Raw genomic sequence first — 20945 nt, 5'->3', positions numbered from 1 at the left:
GATGTGGAGAAGCCAGCCCTCTCCAGCAAGAAGAAATTTTTTAAAAAATCCACAGCACAGAATAAAAACATGCCTTCAGAAAAATAAAAAGCATGGAAAATCAAGGCTCATATCTTTGTTATGTTATCTTTGTTATGTTTTAGGTAAAAACTTCATCACATCGAGTCCCTGGGAGCTGCTGCTCTGAACAGCTCCAGCTCAATGCAGCAAAATGTTGACAGCTGAGTGTCACAGAATGGTTTGTAAGGGACTTTCAAAGCTCATCCTGTCCCACCCCTGCCATGGGCAGGGACACCTTCCACTGTCCCAGGCTGCTCCAAGCCCCATCCAGCCTGGCCTTGGACACTGCCAGGGATCCAGGGGCAGCCACAGCTCCTCTGGGAAACTTGTGCCAGTTAAACCAATCTCACCAAGAAAGAAAAACATTACTTTGACAGCAGAGCTGTTGGAGTAGGAGAAATGCCTTTTTCTCCACCTGCACCAGGACATTTACATATAAGATGCTCGTGGCACCTCTGGAAGCAGCCTCAGGCTGGTGCAGCCCCAAAGAGGGACAAAACCCAGCTACATTGCAGAAATACTGCAATTAATGCCTCCTGTGTCATGAGGAATGATCTGAGGCACTGAAAGCACCCTGGAGCAGCAGGACAGCTGTCCCAGGGAGAACCATCCCTCTGAGATAACTCCAGCCTCACACTTCACCTTGTCCTGGTGCAGCAGAGCAGGACTTTAGGTGCAAGCCAGAGATGAATCCCCTCTATCAAACTGGCAGAAGTGATGGGGGAGAAGAGACATTTACCATGTCTTGATCCAGCTTTGCTCCACTCTCCTCCTTTGCCTGTCACTTCATTTTAATTAAAAAGAAAAGTGCGGAGAACGCTCCACCTCGCCTTTGTACTTTTTGTGAATAACAGCTGGGAGAGGAACAATAGGATTTATTGGTGCATAAAGAACTACCAGAAAAGCAAGCAAGCTATCGGTGAGAACCATTAGTTACAACTGTCAACAGTATTTATATGGGTTTATACTTAAACTCCACATTCTGCAAGAGATTCTCCCAAATCCTCCCTCCCAAGATGACTCAGGCCAGAGCCCAGCAGAGCATCATGTTCCAGGGAGACTTCTTGAGTTATAACAGATTTGGTAGGGTAAAAGAGATCAAATTCTGTCTTTTTGAGGTCCTGAGGTCCTGACTCACCTGTAAAATTTTTTTCCCTAAAGTGTGGAAACCTGTCCAGTGCTAAACCTGGAATTACCCATTATTAGGCAATTATATGATTAATAATAAAAATTACCACCTAAATATTAGGTAATGCATCAACCCACCTTTTCTTTAGCTCATTCTCTTCCCTGTCACTCCTATTTTTCACTGATTACGATAAAATCCAGATGCCTGTACCCATGTGCCATGCAACACAGCTGACACATCCCAAAGAAACCTTAGAAACATTTGTCCCACCCTGCTTCCCAAGGCACATGCAGGGAAGCCTCCTGTTTCACAAGTTGTTTTTCAGTACATGCTGCTCTGCAGTTATGGTTAAGGAAGATTGTTTTCTCATTTTTCTTGCACAGTCTGGGAGGAAAATTTAAATAAAGAAATAAACTAGTTGGTAAATAGAACAAAAACTAAACAAACAAATAAATGAACAAACAAATGAATAAAAATAAATAAATAAAGTCAGTGTCTGCATGCATGGTCTATGTTTTATGTTCTCTCCTGGTGACCAGCACAGCCCATGGAGATGAAGGCAAAGAAAGTGACTGCAAGGGGCAGACAGCAAGGCTTAGGTCAAGCACAGGCAAAGCACTTTCCCAGATGTTTTATGAACCAGCTGTTTTAATTTGCTGCCCCTGTGCAAACCCATGGGGGGTTCAGGTTGAGGTGTAATGTGACTAAAAAGAGCAAATTTGACCTCCAGTTATGAGAGCTTTGGGTGAGTTTGGAGCACTCAATGCTCTGCCCAGGGCATCTGAAATACCAGGCAAACAGCTTCAGAATATTTTATTTTCCTGTGCATATTCTTGGCATTAAAGCAGGCTCTACCCCCATCTCTGGATAGTTTCTTGGAAGTGCTCCCTGCAGACCAGCACATCACACACTTACTGTATATGTACTCACAGAGTCCCCCTCCTCAGGAAAATGAATTTGTTTACTGCCATAAAAATGAATACCAAACGATTCTTTTAGCTGAGACATTTAATTTCTCTGCCACGCACTTGAGTGGTGCAGGATGTTACCCCAGGCTGGGCAGAGGAGATGCTGTGGGAGCTGCTGGCTGGTGTTGCAGCACAGTCATGGCAGGTTTAATCAAATCCCAGTGCCTCCCTTCAGCTTGGCTTTTTTTTTTTTTTTTTTCCCCACTCCACCTGGCTACTCGCTACTTTTTCTTAATTTTTTAAAAAATTATTTATTTTTGTTTTTTACTTAAATAACAAAACCCTCAGGGGGATCCCCTCTGTGGGATGCAGGGGTACAGAGAGAGGCAGTTCGGGGATGCAGGGGTACAGAGACACCTCGGGCAGGCTGGATGGGTTTTAGAACATCCCTGGGGTTTGGTACGAGCTCGCTGCTTCCAAGCACATGGGCATATCGGCCTCTGCTGGTAGAACGGGGTTTTGCCGAGGGAAATGTTTCCTGGCAAAGCGCAGCGAGGAGTTGAGCATCCCATGGAGAGCAGCAGCAGCCTCTGGAAGCGCAGCATCCATCCCCAGGGAAATGCTGAAATCCAAGGAGTCCTCAAAAGCCTCCAGCCAGCAGCTCCCACAGCCACCTCCAGCTCAGGATGAGGGAAACTGCTTCGCTCAAGGTTGTTAGAAAAAGCCTTGAAAACGGCAAAAGGGCATGAAGGCTCTTAACAGATTTTGCGCAGAAAAACCCCCCCAAAAACTGTGTATATATGCATCCTGTATCTTTCAAGAACAGGTGATTGAAGTCAGGATCTTAAATCCACCTCGCCACAGGTGTTTGTTGGACTTCTGCACAGCACAGAAGGGTCCCAGGCACCAGAACACCTGGGGCAGCCCCTGGAGCTCACCTGCACCTCCCAGGACTCAGCCACAGGCAGTGTAACCTGTCCAGCTCCAGGGGCCACAGCAGCTGCAGGAGCACCGAGCTCAATGCAGCCTCCAAGAACTGGAAAAGGGCAGGTTTAGGCTGGATTTAGATTGGGAATTAGAGAGAAATTCCTTACTGTGGCTGTCCAATCCCTGGAAGTGTCCCAGGCCAGGTAGGACAGGGCTTGGAGCAACCTGGGATAGTGGGAAGTGTCCCTGACTTCCAGCTGGATGGGATCAGCTTTAAGGTCCCTCCCAGCCCAAACTATTCTATGATTTTATGATTTTGCACAGGTCTTTTCTCTGATGAGATTTCCCATAGAAACAAGGAGTATGATGCCCTCATCTGCTTTTCTCTGGAGCTGCTGTGCCTCCAGTTTAAAGGCTTCTTCCAGAAATGCAGAATCTGCTCCTGATGCCCACAGCTGGCAAGTTATGCGTGCAGTAATTCACTAATTTTTATTCAAAATTTTAAATTATTTTAGCATTATTTTTACTTTTAGAATTATTTTTATTTTAGAAATAGTTTTTCCACAAGTCTGGAAAAAAGCATTTTAATGCAGTTAGTGTGAAACTAAACCCTTAAAAGAACAAGTCTGATGAAAGAGGTGTTGTTTTGTTTGTTGTTGTTGTTGTTGTTTTAAATCCATTTAATTCACGAGATTTAAGCACTGCTAAGAATTAATTAACAACAATTAAAACCAGATTGAACTGTGATTGCGATTAAAAACTTGAGTGTACATGTACTCAGCAAACACAAGCTCAAAAAAATATCTCTATTTGCAACTTTCTGCTTAAACAGAGGGGCCTTGAAGCTGGGAAGTCAAACTCTGTCACCAAAGGAGTTGTGCAACAGGGCATTGGGAAGAATGTGATCCAAACCCTCTTCTAGGGAGTTTAACAACATGAGAAAATGGTAAGGGGGTTTATTACATTTTCAACTGCTTCTTCAACTGCCCTTTAGCAAAGTGATAAGAAAGTAAGTGATAAGAAGATCAGGAATTTCAAGTGTACACAGGTAAAACTCCAGTTCAGGAGTGTTGCAGTGTGTTGCACTCAGGAGGGACAAAACTATCAGCTAAACAGCTTAAAGGACATTATTTCTATTTAAACCAGCTATGCAGGCAGCTCTATCTAAAGCATTAGCTACAATTACTGGTATTGCACCTGGCTTCCTACTGAAGAGACTTTTTACTTAAAGACTAGCAGCTCAAGTCATGCTGATTCCAAGAGAATAGGAGACTGAGCCCCAAGACTGCAATCCATCTTTTCCTTCTCATCATAATATAGGTTATCCCAGCCACCAAACATGGGAAGAGCTATTTTGAGCACCTCCTGTACCAAGTCCTTGAGCATCCCACCCAGGAGCCTCCATTGTCTTGCTCAGGGTTATTTTAAGTTTCCCCCAGGAACAGCCTACCTCCTTGCCTGCTACAACCTTCTGATGTGGCTGTTCTGCCAGAAGACTACAAAATCAAGCATTTCCTGAGAAGACTGTGACTCACCTCAGCTTGAGGTGTTTCAAAGGACAATGTTCTTTCCCAGCAAAGAGGAACACTGCAGGTCACAACGAGAGGCAGCAGCAGAAGTGCCAGGGATGCCAGGAGCAAAGCAGCTGCCTCCAGGCACTGCAGCAGGGGTAAAGAACCCTGAGAGCTCTGTTTTGTGAGGTATTGACCATGCTGAGATTTAAAGCATCAATTGAGCCACTGGGACTGATCAATGTTGAAGTTCACAGGAGGTTAAGCAATCGCAGGGACTCTGCTTCTCTCCCAGGGACATCCAGCACATCCCAGCTGCCTGCATTTGGGGGGTTGCTCCTCCCTGCAGAGCCCTGGCCCCCTCTGCCTGCTGCAGCACAGCTCCCACCCTCCAGCCTGCTCCTGCACAGCCCCAGGAGCCAGCTGCAGCTCCAGGTCCTGCTCAACTCCTCCATTGCCCAGATACTGGGACAGCTCCGAGGGGGGAATTTGCACCCTTATAAATTCATTCCCCAACACCCTGTCTAAACTGATGTCTGTGGGGGAGGCCAGGCACCATCCCAGCCCAACATTCCCCAGCTTCCCCCTTCTCACTCCAGTGCTATTTTGGGCACTGCATCCATCCCAGCACCCACTGCCCCAGCACTGATCTTCCTCCTCCTCAGTTCAGCTCATTTTGCTCCATCCAGAAGAACATTCAAAACCACCCCTGAACTCCAAGCTGTTTGCTTTTCCCACCTCTGCCCAGCTTAGGCCAACAGCCCCATATCCATCCATATGCAGGGCAGCCACTTCCACTGGGGAGAGGAGATTTGAAGGGAAAAAAAGGAGAGAGGGCGTCAGGTCCACACTTTCCTGGTAAGTCCTACCAATGGACCAGGCTGCATTTCCATCCCTCTTCTCACTGCATCATGATCAGCACATCTTTGCTGCACTGATCTACCCCCTGCAGAGTTAATCATTCTTTTCATTAACCTACATGCTCCTGGGATTAGATCTTCCAGCAAGAAAAAAACCCAAAAAACAACACTATAAACCAAGTTATGAGCCAAAGGGCGTGTTTAGGGAGCACCCATGTGGGCATGTCTCCTGCAAACTGACCGACCTGCTCCCCCTTAGCACTCTGCTCACAGGCAGGCCAGGAAAGAGATTCTCCCTTGGATTAAGAATAAATACACCTCCTCCTTTGAAAAGCTTATTAATTAATGGCATTCATTAGGGAGGTAGCCAGGAAACCAGGTAATTTAATTTCTCGAGTACACAATGTCAGGAAAGATAATGGGCCCAATGCCAGTGCTGCCAACAAGGTGAAACCTCTTTCATTTATTATCTGAGAGGTGGGGAAGTCAAGCATGAACGTCAGAGTGTCACTGGAGAAACCAGATACACTAAGCAAGTACTAAATTATCCAAATGAGTTCATTATATCTATTGCTGCCATGCACTGCCTGAGGGAGATGGGAAAGCTCTCCCAGCAGAGCAGGGATGCCACGGGCCAGTGCTCTCCTGCACGTGAGAGGCTTTGCTGGGCTGGGGGACCACACAGATAGACAAAAATTATAGAGGGGAAAAAGAAAAACCTACCAGGCAGCAGAAAAACCTACCAGGAAATCGTGAGCATGCCCTCACACAATAGTGCATCCAGCTCTGTGGACCCTCAGCATCGGAATGACATGAACTTACTGGAGCATATCCAGAAGATGACACAAAAAAGCCCCAAGGGCTGGAGCACCTCTGTTCTGGAGACAGACAGCTGGGGTGATCATGCTGGAGAAGAGAAGGTTCCAGAAGAGCTCTGGTTTCTTCAAACATCTCATAGAACTTAAAAACAAACCAACCCAACAGAAAGTAGCCCAGCCCAAAACCTTTTCCACCATTTGAAAACACAATTTTGGGCTTGAGGTGGGTGGAGATAGTGGATTTATGACAGCCACTTGCCCAAGCTGATTTAGCAAAGCTGGGACAGAAATATGAGCAAATGAGTCCCATTTCCCTATCCCTTCCCTGGTACAAGTGTTGACCTTTTTCACCTTGGGCTGTCACAGCCTTTCCTTTCCAGGGACCCAGCACCAGTCAGGGGAAGCAAGACTGCCTCAAAGCAAGCAAGTACAGGGCAGCTCATCTTCCTTATCCATCCCTAAAGAAATGCAAATGTATTTTTTCCCTCCTCTGAATGATAAGCCACCTCAGTACATTAATTTCCCTAATCACCATCATTGCAGTGCACTACTAAGTTCTCCTAATTCATAAAAAGCACTGTACTCCAACACTAAATCTGACCCGGGGAATTTATTCCTTCCTTTAGGATAGGTTTGAAATTACTTTTGGATATACCTAAACCCTTTAAGATTGGAATTGAAGCGATTTCACTGAAACCATGTTTGATTTCTCTATCCAGAAACAGAAACCCTATCCTGCACATATCTCCAAGGGAAAGTGTTCCTGTTATCCGAAACGGCATTAAGATTTAATACAAACAACACAGTAATTTAGCCTTTTAAAATTCAATAATGGCTCCTCTGATTTGACACACAGTGAAGTTGATTGCAGAACTACTATTAACTTCAACAATTTGGCTGCGAGCTTCCTGACAAATTCAAAATTACATCCAAATCACACAACATCATTTATTATGATGTAAGCTATTATACATTAAATTAAAATCAAAGCTTGCAGATATTTCTACAGCTCTGTTTACTTAAAAGTTGCACAACTAAAGAACACCATTTAAATTTTTTTAAATTTTAAACCTATGCACTGTCTTCTGAATCCAAGTACATCGAATATTTAATGCTAACATGGAACCGTAGAGTCATTAAGCTTGGAAAAGCCTCCAAGATCATTGAGTACAGCCATTAAACACTGTGATCCCAATGAGAATTTAGTGCTGCCAAGTGAAGCCATGGCCACTGTTGGCATTTGACAGCAAGAATAAGTGCTTTCAGAGTTCAGACCCATAACTGATGTAATGGCAGTAAATACACAGACCCTGATGAGAATCCTCCAACTTCAATGGAGTTAAACTTTGAAGATATTTCAGAGAATCCTGGAATGGTTTGGGTTGGGAGGAACCTTAAAGCTCACCCATCTTGTGCAGGGAAGGACACATTTCACTATCCCAGGTTGCTCCAAGCCCTGTCCAGCCAGGCCTTGGACATTGGCAGGGATGGGGCAGCCACAGCTTTTGTGCAAAAACTCCTCCAATTCCTCTATCAAATCCATGTGTTGGAGAGCAGAGGATCAGCAATGATTAAAGCCTGAGGTCCCCACCATGCTGTTCAATCCACAGAAATTTGCAGAAAATATCCCAATCCTGTAAGTTATCCTTGCCCTGCTCACTTAAAGGGAAAGATCTCATTCAACAACCCCAGAAGGGCTCAAAAACTCAGCTCTTCAGATGCTGCCAAATTACCTCTGAAACTTGTATTGATTTCCTCTCGCATGTGCCCACGGCTTCCTCAAAATTTGCCAAAACATTGTTCAGCCTCCCTGGCTGCCCCTGACCCTCCTCTCCCATGGGATGGAGCAGCTGCATGGACAGAAATTTCCTGGCAGCAGTGCCCAGACACATCTGTGGTCTCCACCTTAAATACTTCCCTGCTGCAAATGCTGTCTTAGATTTTAAGATGGTCATTAATAGCGTAGCCCCAACCAAAGAACACTCTCTTCCAGGATAATAGGGGAAAAAATTGTCTTTATTTGTAATTTTGTGATCAGCCTGCAGTGGCATTAGTGTTCCCAGCTGGGAATGGGTCCCTGCTGTGCTGAGCAGTGCAGAAACCACACTGAGGGAAAGTCCTCACCCCAAAGGATCTGTGCAGGCAGGAGGGACGCAGGACTATCAGAGCATTGGGGGGTAGGATGGTTGGGATGGATGGAGATGAGAAATTTCTGCAGCCAAGTCGTGGAACTTGGATTTATTGCAAAGGGCCTGGATGCAGGGGCCTGCTGGGATTTGGGATTTATTGCAAAGGGTTTGGTTGCAGGGCCCTGCTGGGATTTGGGGTTTATTGCAGAGGGCCTAGGTGCAGAGGCCTGCTGGGATTTGGGGTTTATTGCAAAGGGTTTGGTTGCAGGGCCCTGCTGGGATTTGGGGTTTATTGCAAAGGGTTTGGGTGCAGGGCCCTGCTGGGATTTGGGGTTTATTGCAAAGGGTTTGGGTGTGCAGAGCCCTGCTGGGATTTGGGGTTTATTGCAAAGGGTTTGGGTGTGCAGGGCACTGCTGGGATTTGGGGTTTATTGCAAAGGGCCTGGGTGCAGAGGCCTTTTGGGATTTGGGGTTTATTGCAAAGGGCCTGGGTGCAGGGCCCTGCTGGGAGCTGCCAGCCACAGCTCAGAGCAGGCCCCAGAGAAGAGAGGTGGAGAGAGGATGAGAGTGAAAGAGAGTAAAAGCGTAAAAGAGCAAAAGAGGTAAGAGAGTAAAAGGCAAGAAGCAAGAGAGCTAAGAGAGCAAAGTTCCCGTTACAATACAATAAATCATCTTCTGTGTTGAATATTCTATTTCTCACTAACCAATCTAGTACAATATACAAATCTTGTAGCATTTCTATACAACCTATAAGAATCACTACATTACTATACTGTGTTACATTTTAAACCCTAAAAACTCCTCTTTGGGCCCTTTCTGCCAAGCTGTAGGGTCTGCTCTGACCCTTGGGCCTGTCTGCAAGCAGAGGGTGTTGCTCCATCAAAAGGGGAATACCTTCAGTCAGCCACACCATTGTTTTCCCATTGTTCTGTAACTAAGGGATCTCAAAGCTTGCTTTCATTTCAATCTCGCTTATAGTTTCTGTATTCTCAACATCTTTTGCCAGGCAATCATATTTATGAGGCTTTCTCGTTTCATCTTCCCCAACACAGGGCTAACAGTAAAAGGGCAGAAGCACGGCCATCAGGTCAGCACAGCCGAGCTGGGGACACCTCCTGACACCATCACATGTCCTGCTTCAGCAGTCGTTGGGTCACCAGCCACAACTGCACTAAAACCCCCAAGGTTTGGGTGTTGAGGAAAATGCACCAGCCATCGATGAACCACAGTTGCAAACCTTACACGCGAGGCATCAAAGAGGATGGAGAGCTCTAAAAGCAGGGGCAGAGCTGCTGGGGCATTATTTCCTTTAAAATTGAAATAAAAATAAAAATAAGAAAACAACCCCAAAGACCCCAACAACAACAGTAAAGACCACACGTGCACACAATCCCTAAACAAACAAACAAACAAAAATACCCCAACAAAGTTTTGTTTTTGCAATACTGTCCTCTTAATTTTTTAATTGTGTCCTCTTAATTTTTCACCCTTTCTAACACTAATTGCTCCCAGAAAGCTCACAACAGGGCAGAATTTCCAGGACCTGATGTTAAGAAGGAAACAAAAAAACACTTCTGCAGTTCTTTTACAGATTGTAAATGCTGTGAATCCTACAAGCCCTATCCAAACTCTGACATGGGATTTCAAGTGGTACCTCTGAGTCTGCTTAAACACAGAGAGGCTGAATGGGTTTATTTCTCTTTTAATTCACACCAAATCTCTGAGTCACCCTGGTAGCATTGTCTATCTTTCATCATACCATCCTCACCCACCCAATGCTCCTTATCTTGAAGAGGTATTAGGGCTTTGCAGCACACAAAGTACTCTAAAGATGTAGTGAAAGTCGACTTCTGGCCAAACTTCTTTCTTCTTTCAGATATTTGTTCACCTCTTTTCTTGTATCAGCCATAAAATTATCACCACCAATTTTTCTTTTTTAATTTTTTCCTTTTTTTGCTAAGAGAATTAATTTAAAAGATTTCTGCCAAAGAGGATTAGAGATGTTGTTGCAAGCTGCCAAGAAACAAGAGTGCAAGTGTATGTACGTGTGTCTGGGAAAGGATAAAAGTGAAATAACTGCAGCTGAACTTGCTCAGATAAGAGCAAATAAATACAAAACTTTCTATTAAGCTGACACAAAAAATAGAAAAGCTGTCAGAGTTACAGGGATCCGGACCTAACCCAGGAAACAGCAATACCCCTTATCTGTCTGTGCCACGGATTTACTCTCAGGCTGTCAGGCTTGATCTAGTTATTTCCAGCAGGACTCACTGCTTCCCACACCTTATCTGAATATGGCTGTAAGTAGCTGTGCACATGCAAATAAAGCTCTCCTAAATGCACAACACCAGCTCCCTCCCCAGGTAGCCTCATGAATCCTTAGCCCCTTTCCCAGCTCTCTCTGTGTTATTTGTCCATAGGTGACTCCAGCACAGATGCACAAATGCTCTCCCTCCAGTGATAGAGGGCAAGAAGCAAATCCCCAGGTCACAAAATCCCAGGCTGGTTTGGGTGGGAACATGGGCCATGATCAGAGACACCTTCCACTATCCCAGGTTGCTCCAAATCTCATCCAACCTGGCTTTGGACATTTCCAGGGATGGGACAGCTTCTTTGGGCAACCTGTGTCCGGGTTGCAGCACTTCAGGACAAAACCTGTCTAGCTCCCTCCTGCAAAACAACCAATAAATTCTGTTACAGCCCAGGCGAAGGGCAAACCAAGTTTAATACCTATTCACACTTCCCATGGTAAACAGCTCTGTTTTAGTCTGGTGATTCCACGTCCTGCTGATCAGCCTGAGACTGCTGAGACTGGATGGCAACACTGAAATGTTGGGGGTTTTAGAAACAAAGCTTCCAATACTGGAGAATTCAGCATAGTTAAAATAAAGGTTCACCACCTCCCCAGAAATCATCTCCTGGCTTCAGCTTCCAACAACACCTTTTGTATTGGCGTGTGCCAAATTGAAGCCAGACTGGCTTTGGGTGCCCAGGCTGGCACTGGCATAGAGACCACACTGAGGTAAACCCAGGTGTGTGACTTTTCTGTTCAGGGATATTTCCAAGCTTTTCACCATTATTGTTTGAACTCTGTTTCCACAGGTACAGGTCCTGTCACAGTAGGAGTTGGTGGTTAACTTGCTTTCACACTTGTAGACGTGCTTTTTGTCATGTACTGACAGATCAGCAGAGGGATTTTTTTTTCCATTTTGTAAAATGTAGATCAAGAGCCAAAAAGCAGCTAACTCAAACCCCAACGCACTCAGAAGGCTTTCACTCCTGAGAAGGATTTGCAGCAGCCCTGGAATACTTTACTCACTGAAGCACAAGTGTAGAAATCACAGAATCATTCACAATCATTGAGTACAACCATTCCCCCAGCTCTGCCAAGGCCACCACTGACCCGTGTCCCCAAGTGCCACCTCCACACGGCTTTTAAATCCCTCCAGGGATGGGGACTCCACCACTGCCTGGGCCATCAGTTCCAATACTAAACAACACTTTCTGTGAAGAAATTGTTCCAAATATCCCATCTAAACCTCTCCTGGTGCAATTTGAGGGCTTTCCCTCTCCTCCTGTCCCTGTTCCCTGGGAGCACAGCCTGACCCCACAGCTGTCCCCTCCTGTCAGGAGTTGTGGGGAGTGATAAGAGACCCCTGAGCCTCCTTTTCTCCAGAGCAAACCCTTCCCACTGCTCTGTGTTGCAGCACCAGCCGCCACAAAGCAAGCAGGTGATGATTTTTCTTTCCACTCTCTTAGTTTTGAAATTAGATTTCTGAAATTACTGTCTCAAGACCAACCCTCAATATCCATCTAAGTGATGATTGTGATGCTACACAGCCGAACTCACTCCAAAACAAAGAGGAGGATGGCAGTGACTTCCATTTGCTAAGGGAAAAGGACACCATGGCAGGAGCAGGGAGAGCTGGGGTAATGTGCAAATATATATGCACAGTACACAGACTGTAAACAAGTATCTGAAGCACTAGGACAAACAGAAAGGAGAAAAGTAATCCAGCCCAGCTAACACTGTCTTTGCAGTGAGCCACAGCACACAAAGGACAGACATGAAATATCAAAGCAGACACACAATATAAAGCAGATGAAATAACCTGACACAGAGAAAACCAAAAACCAACCAACCAACAAACCAAAACCAAACAGAAAACCCCAGGCAAAACAAACAAACTAAGCCCCATATATAAAGGGCACCTTTACAAGAGGACATGTAGAGAGAAATTTTATTAATGTGTGTCTATAGTTTAGGAGGCATATCTGATTGAGAGCCAATTCCCATTCTGATCCTTGTAGAGAAAGCACTCATGGAATTTATTTTTATTCCCTTCACAAAGAAATTGCACAAGGCCAAATTTCCCAACTCTCATTGTCCTGCCTTGAGACAAATCTTGTGCTGTTTTCACCAGGGCTAAAGAAGTGCACCTAAATAGGTTTTTTAGAAAATTTCCTCAGCCACCAGTGCCCACCAGTGTCACCAGAAGAGCAGCCTGTGCACTCCTCAGGGGCTCTGGGCAGAGCTGAGGACAAACCTTCCCCCTCCTTATCCCTTATCACAACAGTCTCCAAGATGTTTAAAACCCACCCAAAAATCCCTGCCTCAGAGATCAGTAATTAGGGCCATGCCTCACTGGGCATCCTCCATCCCCTGTTTGGGTTCAGTCCAGCAGCAGACCCAGGACAGGCTTAAAATTAAGCCTCAGACCCCAGGGTCCAAAACAGGGATTTTTGTAGTGATGGTAAAGCTGCTCAAAGAACAGGGAACTGCTCCAGGTTTCAGCTGTACATGATCTTCAACACATAAGGAGAAATCATGCATATATTTGAAAGACCCTAATTTCTTTCTTTCTGATGCTACAAAGCACAATAATTAAAATATATAATTAATAAAGAGCCTGTGAAAGTGTAACTGCTCTCGGTCTTTTGAGAAGATTTGCTTTCACACCACCTCATGTGCAAATAAAGAGAAATAAACCAGGAAAATGTCCTGACCATTTACCATTTTGCCATCAAGATTTTCAATACAGCTCAAACCTCATTGCCAGGGTCAGGACATTGAATTGTTTGGGTCGAAAAAGACCTTTAAAGATCATGTGGTCAGCAACCCCTCTCCCCCACCCCAAATCTTCAAGTCTGCATTATTTCATTTAAAATATTAATAAGCCTCCTGTCTCGTGCTGCAGCAGCCTAACCTATGCCCCCCTCAGCCATATGGATTTGGAGAAGCTTATTATAATCATAAGCTACCAAATCATCATTTAAGTTTTTAGTTCCTCATTATTAACTTATGTAAATTCAGCTCCTTTGAGAGTGGAGCTGTGGCAGGGAGTGAACAGGGCACTCCACTGCTCTTAACCCCAATTTATGCATGCTCTTACAGGCATCTTCCACCTGTGCCAAAGAACAGCAGCACTCACTTTTGATGTCACCTCCTGCAGGGGATGGTATAAAAAGTACATAAGGTTTGAGATTTTGGGTAAAAAAAAAAAGGAAAAAAAGCAACAAAACAAACAACAAAGGGTGCCGGTGTAGCTTTTTTACCTGTCTACAAAATATCAGTATTAGGCTCAAAGTAAACAGAAGCTATTATGGCAGTTTGCTGCATCCTTTCAGCCTGAAGGCTTTTTCTCTGCATATTTTTACTTCTTTCTCCTTATAGAGATAAAAGACTCTGAAGGTATTTTTTTCCTCTCTGATTACAGCAGGAAAACAAAAATCATATTACAGCTTCTGATTCTAACTGGATGTTGTTTCATCTCATTTGCTGGAGGGGAAGGGGGTCTGTGCACTCACAGATTTGGGGGTAATAAAGACAGAAAAGTGAAGATCACTGCCCTACCAGCAGACTGCAGCCTCTTCCCCAGCCACATGGTGCCCACTCTTGTCCTGGAAGTGCTGAGCCAGTTCCCTCCTTCAGCTCCTGGGTGCAGGTTCCTGAATGGAGCCACCTGAGAGAGGAAAAAGCTCTTCCCAAGGTCTCAGGTGCCCTCAGCAAAGGAGTTCAGCCAGGAGGGGAGTCAGGGTATTTACATGCCAAAGTCAGCTGGGAGCCCTGACTGAGTTAATGAGGGCTTTAAAAAAATATGAAGCCACCAAGGACCTATTAACTTCTCAGAGATGTCAAGGAAATTATACCAAATTGTTGTTGTTGTTGTTACTATTATTATTATTATTATTATTATTATTATTATTATTATTATTATTATTATTATTAACATTAATATTAACATTAACATTATTGTTGTTGTTAACATTAACATTTACACTGTTATCATTATTTATTGTTGCTGTTGTTATTGATAATAATAATGATAAGAAAAATAATTATCCGCTAATTCAGCCATTGCAGGTTCGCCCAAGAATTCCCACTTAATTCACTTTGACTTCTCCATACAACAGAGAGTAGATCAATTTTATCCCCTTGTACAAAGGTGGAGAAAACCTGCAGTTTCTGACTTTCACCATCAAAGGAGAGTCAAATCCCCTCCTCAAGGCACAGACTGGGTTTGTTTGATGGAGTCAATCGTATTTAACTGAGGATATTCAGTCGTGAAGACAAATGGACCTTACAGTTTTTTTGTGCTTTTCAGCATGCAGACCTCAGCACAGATTCCCTCCCTCTTTCCCCAGCATTTTCTGCTTGGGAAAAGGAACAAAGGACGACTGGGGAGAGCTGTACACCATGGCCAGCTTGTACTCCTGACCAAAGGGCAGGTCACTGCTGCTTTGCAGTAGGGAGAAAATCAGGTCAGAGCAGGAATTCTTAGGAAAATGTGCTGGAGAAACCCTGCGTGGAGGACACCATCTGCTGCTCTTCCTCAGGTCACAACTCACCAGCTGCACTTTCTATTGTAAAACAAATAGTTTTCGCTGTAATTAAAACGCTGCATAATCACAGAGCTGCTCTTGTGAAGATCTGGCCACCAACAAAAGGATACATCACCGGGTCTCTCTGAAAGAGCAAACTTTGGGGTTTGATGAGTGACTTTGAAGGCATTAAACCTACCAGCCCTGTCACAGGGGCTGTTGGGGGGTCTCAGGGTGCTCAAGCCTTAGCTGGGGTGGCACTGCCAGCCCACAACACCAACCACGGTGTTCACCCTGCAGCACACCATCCCTCAGAGAAATATCTGAATTCAGGCACCATTTCTGTTTGCCTGCCCCAGTGCTCTGTGCCTGTGTTCAGGTGAGCACATACTGAAGTGGTCTTTGCTTTGCTGGCTTTGGTAAATTCAAAAGGACAGAGCTTGAAACAACTAATGGAGCTGGTTAGTGAACTCAGCTGCTTCAGAGAGCTGAGGGAACAAAGTGTTGGAGACTTTTTGTGTCAGAATTTCAAAGCTCATTATTTCCAAAATAAAGTATTTTAAGGGGGTGGTGGGAGACTACTGTAAGAGTCAGTCTGAGTCAGACTTTGGAGTTAATAAATAATAAGATATATTGCAATGTGGATTTTGTAAATAGAGAGAACTAACATGAATTCTTTTTCTGATTACTGACTACTTTTTCAAGGAGTGAAAATGCACCAGCTCTCATATATTTGCAAGTTAGTCTGTTAGGGAATAAACTGTGAAGTGGAAAATAACTTAATCAGCTAAAGAAGGTGTGGGCTGATTCAAGTGTTGGGCAGGGAAAAAGAGTCAAGGGGGTTTGCTGAAAGGTGAATAAATGAGCCAGAGCTTATCAAATGGAAACCCAGCATATGTGAAAGATGTGGGGGGGGGGAAACCAAAACACAGGAATAATCAATATGGAGGAAAAGGTCTTTCCATTCCTTTAGATGCAAATATGCTCCAAGCATATGGAGCAGCTCCCAAGCACATGAAACCAGTGCCAGACTGCCCACCTCATCCTTCTCCTCCTGGATTTCCTATCTGGCAGCTGTCCTTTGAGTTGGGTTGGGTTTTGCTTTTTTAGGTGTTTTTCATATCAGTCTCATTGACTGTGATAGCAAGAGGAAAATCTGCTACTTTAACATCCTCATTAAATAATAAAATTTGTGCTTGCGAATTTTTTATAATTTTCCATGTGGTTTATTTGGCGTCTCTTTGATCTGGCAGCAGTTACATCTCCTGGATACATACTTAACACCAGAGAAAACTTCTCAAAAAGACAGAAAAGCATAAAAATATTTGGGCTACCCTTATTCAAACCAGGCAGGGGTATTGGTGGGGTGAAGAGGGTGTTCCATCACAGAAGGAGTGAGGCCATTGTCAACTGGAGCTGTGGAATTCAGCAAAGAGCAGAGCAATGTGCCTCATTTATACAAAACCCAGCTCAGCTGAGTGTCTTGGGGACCATTTCTGAGATATTTTGCTGTTGAAGGCAGAGTTTCTGCATGGCTGTGAGGGAATGGCCACACATTGTCCTGCACAGCCAGAAGAGGTGACCCAGCATGATGGGCACACCAGTGCTGTGGGAGGGTTCTGGCACCACAAAATACTTCACACAGCCAGAACTGGGGGGGTTTGAGCAGCTTCCATCCCACAGGAGCATCAGCAAGCCATTATCAGACAATCTGATCATGATTCTGAGAGGCAATTGCCCCTGGGTGCCTTAGGGCTCCATGGTGAGCACAGGTGGAGATGGGGAACACTTAAGGATGTGTCCTTGAAGGTAAAGGCAGGGACAAGATGCTCAAAGAAAGGAAAGAAATGAGTAGGTAGTGAGCAGGAACATTCCCCCCTCAAATACGAGCAGGGCAAGCTATGAGCTGTGTCTGGGAACGTCTCTGCATGATATTTTCCTGTGCTGCTCTTTGCATGGCAGAGCTGACTACATTGATATTTTGAGTTAGGTTTTAAGCCAACAAAACCCTCACACTCCCCTCAGCCTATTCTAGTCTGTAATTTCATTTTGAAAAAAATGAGAATAATCTGAAATATTTTCTGCAGGGTCACCTTTATATATATTTTGAATTCTGGACTGTAGTTTGCAAAGATATTAACCAATTCTAGTCAGAATTTGAAGACAAATGCTGGCCCACTGCAATCATCTTTGATATGCCTGTCTTGGTCTGTTTTCCCTTGATGCCCTTCTCCTGAAAAGATACCCAGGAAACACTTAAGACATATCTCTGCAATAAATAAAGCAGCAACATTAATAGTTAATAGTTAAGCACTTAATAACCATCTATAAAGATATGGCAATAAAGTAAATTAATACTTCAGGGTCCTGATTTGTGTCTCACTTACATTGGTGTTCCAGCTCTAAAACTATTGGTTTCTGCTGGGTCATTTACAGACAAGCAGTGGAGGTTAGCCTGACCTTGCATTGCTCCAATAAATACATTAGAGCAACAACAGACCCGGAGTCAGGAGGAGTTTGCAACAGTAGCATGGTGTAAATAATACATGGATATTAGAAAAGCAATTACATCCCAATATCAGTGCCCATATCATGAGCACAAACTGCTCTGCAACACAAGCTGGGTCTGTGGGGATGGAGGCCCTTCCTAAATTACAGCCTCACAGATCAGCTGGATGTTCACTCCCTATGGAGTTATGCAAATCCGCTCCAAGCTTAGGGTGAGCCCAATTTTATTTTATTTATTTTTTTTAAGCAGATCTCTTCATCTTTCAGAAAGAGCAATGCCCAACTTTGGCCCTGGAAAGGTGTGGGATGACATCTCCATTTAGCTCTGGTGCCTCCAGGCTGGTGCAGAGGAGGCAGAACAAAGGCAGGATGGTGGTCAGGAAAACTGCCTTTTGTAGGGAACAAAACCAAATCCTGGCCTAAACTGATAAATCTGGGCTGTATTTCTGCTAAACAGAGCCTTGGCAGGGAGCTCACATGTTGGCTCTGCGCTGGACATGCCTGAACTTAGGAGAGACTCATTTCACACCAAGAATTGTTGCTTTGAATTTGCAGGAGGCACAGACTGAACTTCTCCCAGTCTCTGGTTTTCCACATGTAAATGGAGAATGTGAACAGCACACAGCTGTGCTCCCCAGGCTGTTGGAAATCAATGGACAAAGGGAAAGGCTCTCACCCCTGCATTTGCCAGGCTCTTTTCACACTGGGGTTGTGCCTCAATTGTTCAACAAGCAGGATCTTGACAGCAGCTTTAGAAAAAGCCAGGCTGAGCTCTCCTTTTGGCAGAAAGTTCATTTTTCACTCAAAAATGATGAAACGTGACACTGAGAGATGAGCCAGATTTGGTTTTGTTGTGCAAAGGGTATGATTAGACCTAAAAAGAGAGAGTCAAGGTTAACAACTCAACCAGGCCCATCCAAGCCTGTGTGATTTATGGATGGATTACAATGAGCTGTCCTTCATAGCAAGCTCCCTTAAATAGCCATGATCATGCTATAAAATTATGTAACAAAACCCAATAGTTTTTAATAAAAATAAATTTGCTTAGGATAAGGAGGTAGGGCCAAACTATTTTAATGTCATATTTGATTGCTGAGTGAGTGCATCTTGTTTGCTTTTTCCTGCTGGTTGTGCATATAGAATTAAAAATCAAAAGGCTAATAGATGAAAAAGTTGTTAACATAAAGGTTAATTAATCCCCAGAAATCAAATCTTTTGCTCTTGCAGCTATAACGTTTTCCTAATCATAAAAATATATTTTTCAAGCAACAGCTTAGCAATACTTAGCAAAACTTTGCACTAGGGGTGGCCAAAAATACTCAGCAGAGGAGATGGAAATGATCTATGCGTAAAGACACGCAGCTGGTGCATTAAAGACCCTGCTGAGGACAGTCAGCATCTGGTGAGCTGGTTGAAAACTCACCCAAAACATTTAATGATAAGAGCTTATAAAAATGCAAATACATGCCTCTTTCTTTGGAAGCCACGGAGCTGCATTTGTACGTGTCTTATCAGCCTCTCCTCTGTGACAAAATTTAGCATCTGCCTGGCAAAATGTCTGCAGACCTACTTGAGTTTAATATTTGGGGTAAGTAGTGGCTGCTGGTGTGATTTCTTACAGAGCACATCGTGTAAGGGCCCTGTCAGTGTCTGTCAGTCTCACCCTTCCATCCCTGGCACTGAATTTCAACCAAGGCAGAGAGCAAGACTGAAACCGCCAGAGAGCAGGGTTAGGTGGGATATTGGGAATAAATTCTTCCCTATGAGGGTGGGAAAGCCCTTGCACAGGGTGCCCAGAGGAGCTGTCCTGGATTGCCAAGCAAATTGTGTTCTATTCCCATATGTGTGGCAGCTGTCTGCTGTTCAGTGGGCAGTTTTCCTTATCCCTTCCACAACCAATTCTCCCTCCAGGGGGATATCTGCTGATAACAGGCTATTGAATGTTACTGCATGGCTGATAAGAACTACAGCATCCCATTGGGAGATGTGAGCCCAGAGGGAGGAGCCAAGCATTCCTACCTGGATATAATCTGGAGATTCTGGAACGCCAGCACGGCTTCTCCATTGGATTCCCAGAGGAACAGCAGCTGCCTTTTCTTCCACTGGATCTTCAGGGGAAAAGACTGCACCATCCTCCAGGATCCCTGCTCCAGCAGAACCAGCCCTGACACTGCAGGAGGGCTGAGCCACAATTCCAATGGGACTGGGTGTCAGGTTGTGTTCTGACTCTGTCAGTGCTGTTTTAGTTTACTGCATTGTTTATTTTATCTTTTTATTTTCTTCCCAATTAAGGAATTATTTCCTGCTCCCATATTTTTTTTGCCTGAGAGCCCCTTAATTTAAAATTTATAGCAATTCGAAGGGAAGGGGTTTACATTTTCCATTTGAGGGGAGGCTCCTGCCTTCCTTAGCAGACTCCTGTCTTTCCAAACCAAGACAGGAGATGTGGCTGTTCCATCCCTGGAAGTGTCCAAGGCCAGGTTGGACAGGGCTTGGAGCAACCTGGGACAGTGGAAGGTGTCCCTGCCCAGGGCAGGAGATGGGACTGGATGAGCTTTAGGCCCTTTCCAACCCTGTTTATCCTATGATTCCATGATATTTGCAACCACATATAGCAGTGGCTCATATACCGCTGCCACAGCCAGCACAGAAGCAATGGGAGGGCCTCTGCTCCGTAAAAATGGAAAATCCAGGGATACCCCTCTGTTCCAAACACCTGCCTTGCTGTATACAACTCATTGTGAAAGGTTGCAAGGCAAGAAAGACCAAAGAGCCATGAAACTGTGAGTGCTAAGGAAAAAAATAAATACATGAGAAAATGCATCTTCTGAGAGAGGTCAGACAGGCCTGGTTCTGGGGCTGGTCTGAGAGTGGTGCAGAGTGATGTGCAGAGCTTCTGTCCAATCCTCCTGTCTCCCTTCTGCTTCTGGGAAGAAAAGGCAGCAGGAAGATTCCCTCAGACCACAAACAGCAGCCTTGAGATTGCTGCAACCAAAGTTTTTATGGAGTTATGCATTCTGGCAGAAACACATCCATATTACCTTTTAGAGAATGCAAACAAGATTTCCCAGAAAAAGGCAAGAGAAGCAGTGAGACTCATCCCACTAAAACAGGAGAAAGGAGCTGGTGAATGTAGCAACCTGCACTAAGATATTTAGATTATTAGATTGGGTACTTTGAAAAAAATGCTTCATGTCAAGGGTGTTAAAGCATCAGGACACAGCACCCAGGGAGTGGTGGAGTCACCATGCCTGGAAATGCTCTAAAAATGTG

The 20945-nt window shown here is 44.6% G+C and overlaps 1 protein-coding gene across 1 annotated transcript in view; it reads right to left on the bottom strand.

The window, feature by feature from the left end:
• Nucleotides 1–14322, bottom strand: part of LOXHD1 (lipoxygenase homology PLAT domains 1) — a 171045-nt gene extending 156723 nt beyond the window's left edge. Inside the window, exon 1 of the mRNA XM_064736029.1 lies at nt 14197–14322. Within this exon, the coding sequence (XP_064592099.1) occupies nt 14197–14227 (31 nt within the window). The 5' untranslated portion in view covers nt 14228–14322. The remainder of the gene's footprint in view (nt 1–14196) is intronic.
• Nucleotides 14323–20945: the final 6623 nt, after the last annotated feature.

Source organism: Zonotrichia leucophrys, chromosome Z, assembly GCF_028769735.1.
Source record: "Zonotrichia leucophrys gambelii isolate GWCS_2022_RI chromosome Z, RI_Zleu_2.0, whole genome shotgun sequence".
Lineage (NCBI taxonomy): Eukaryota > Metazoa > Chordata > Aves > Passeriformes > Passerellidae > Zonotrichia > Zonotrichia leucophrys.
The sequence above is the reverse complement of the archived record's forward strand: the minus strand, read 5'-3'. Positions and strand labels throughout refer to the sequence as shown.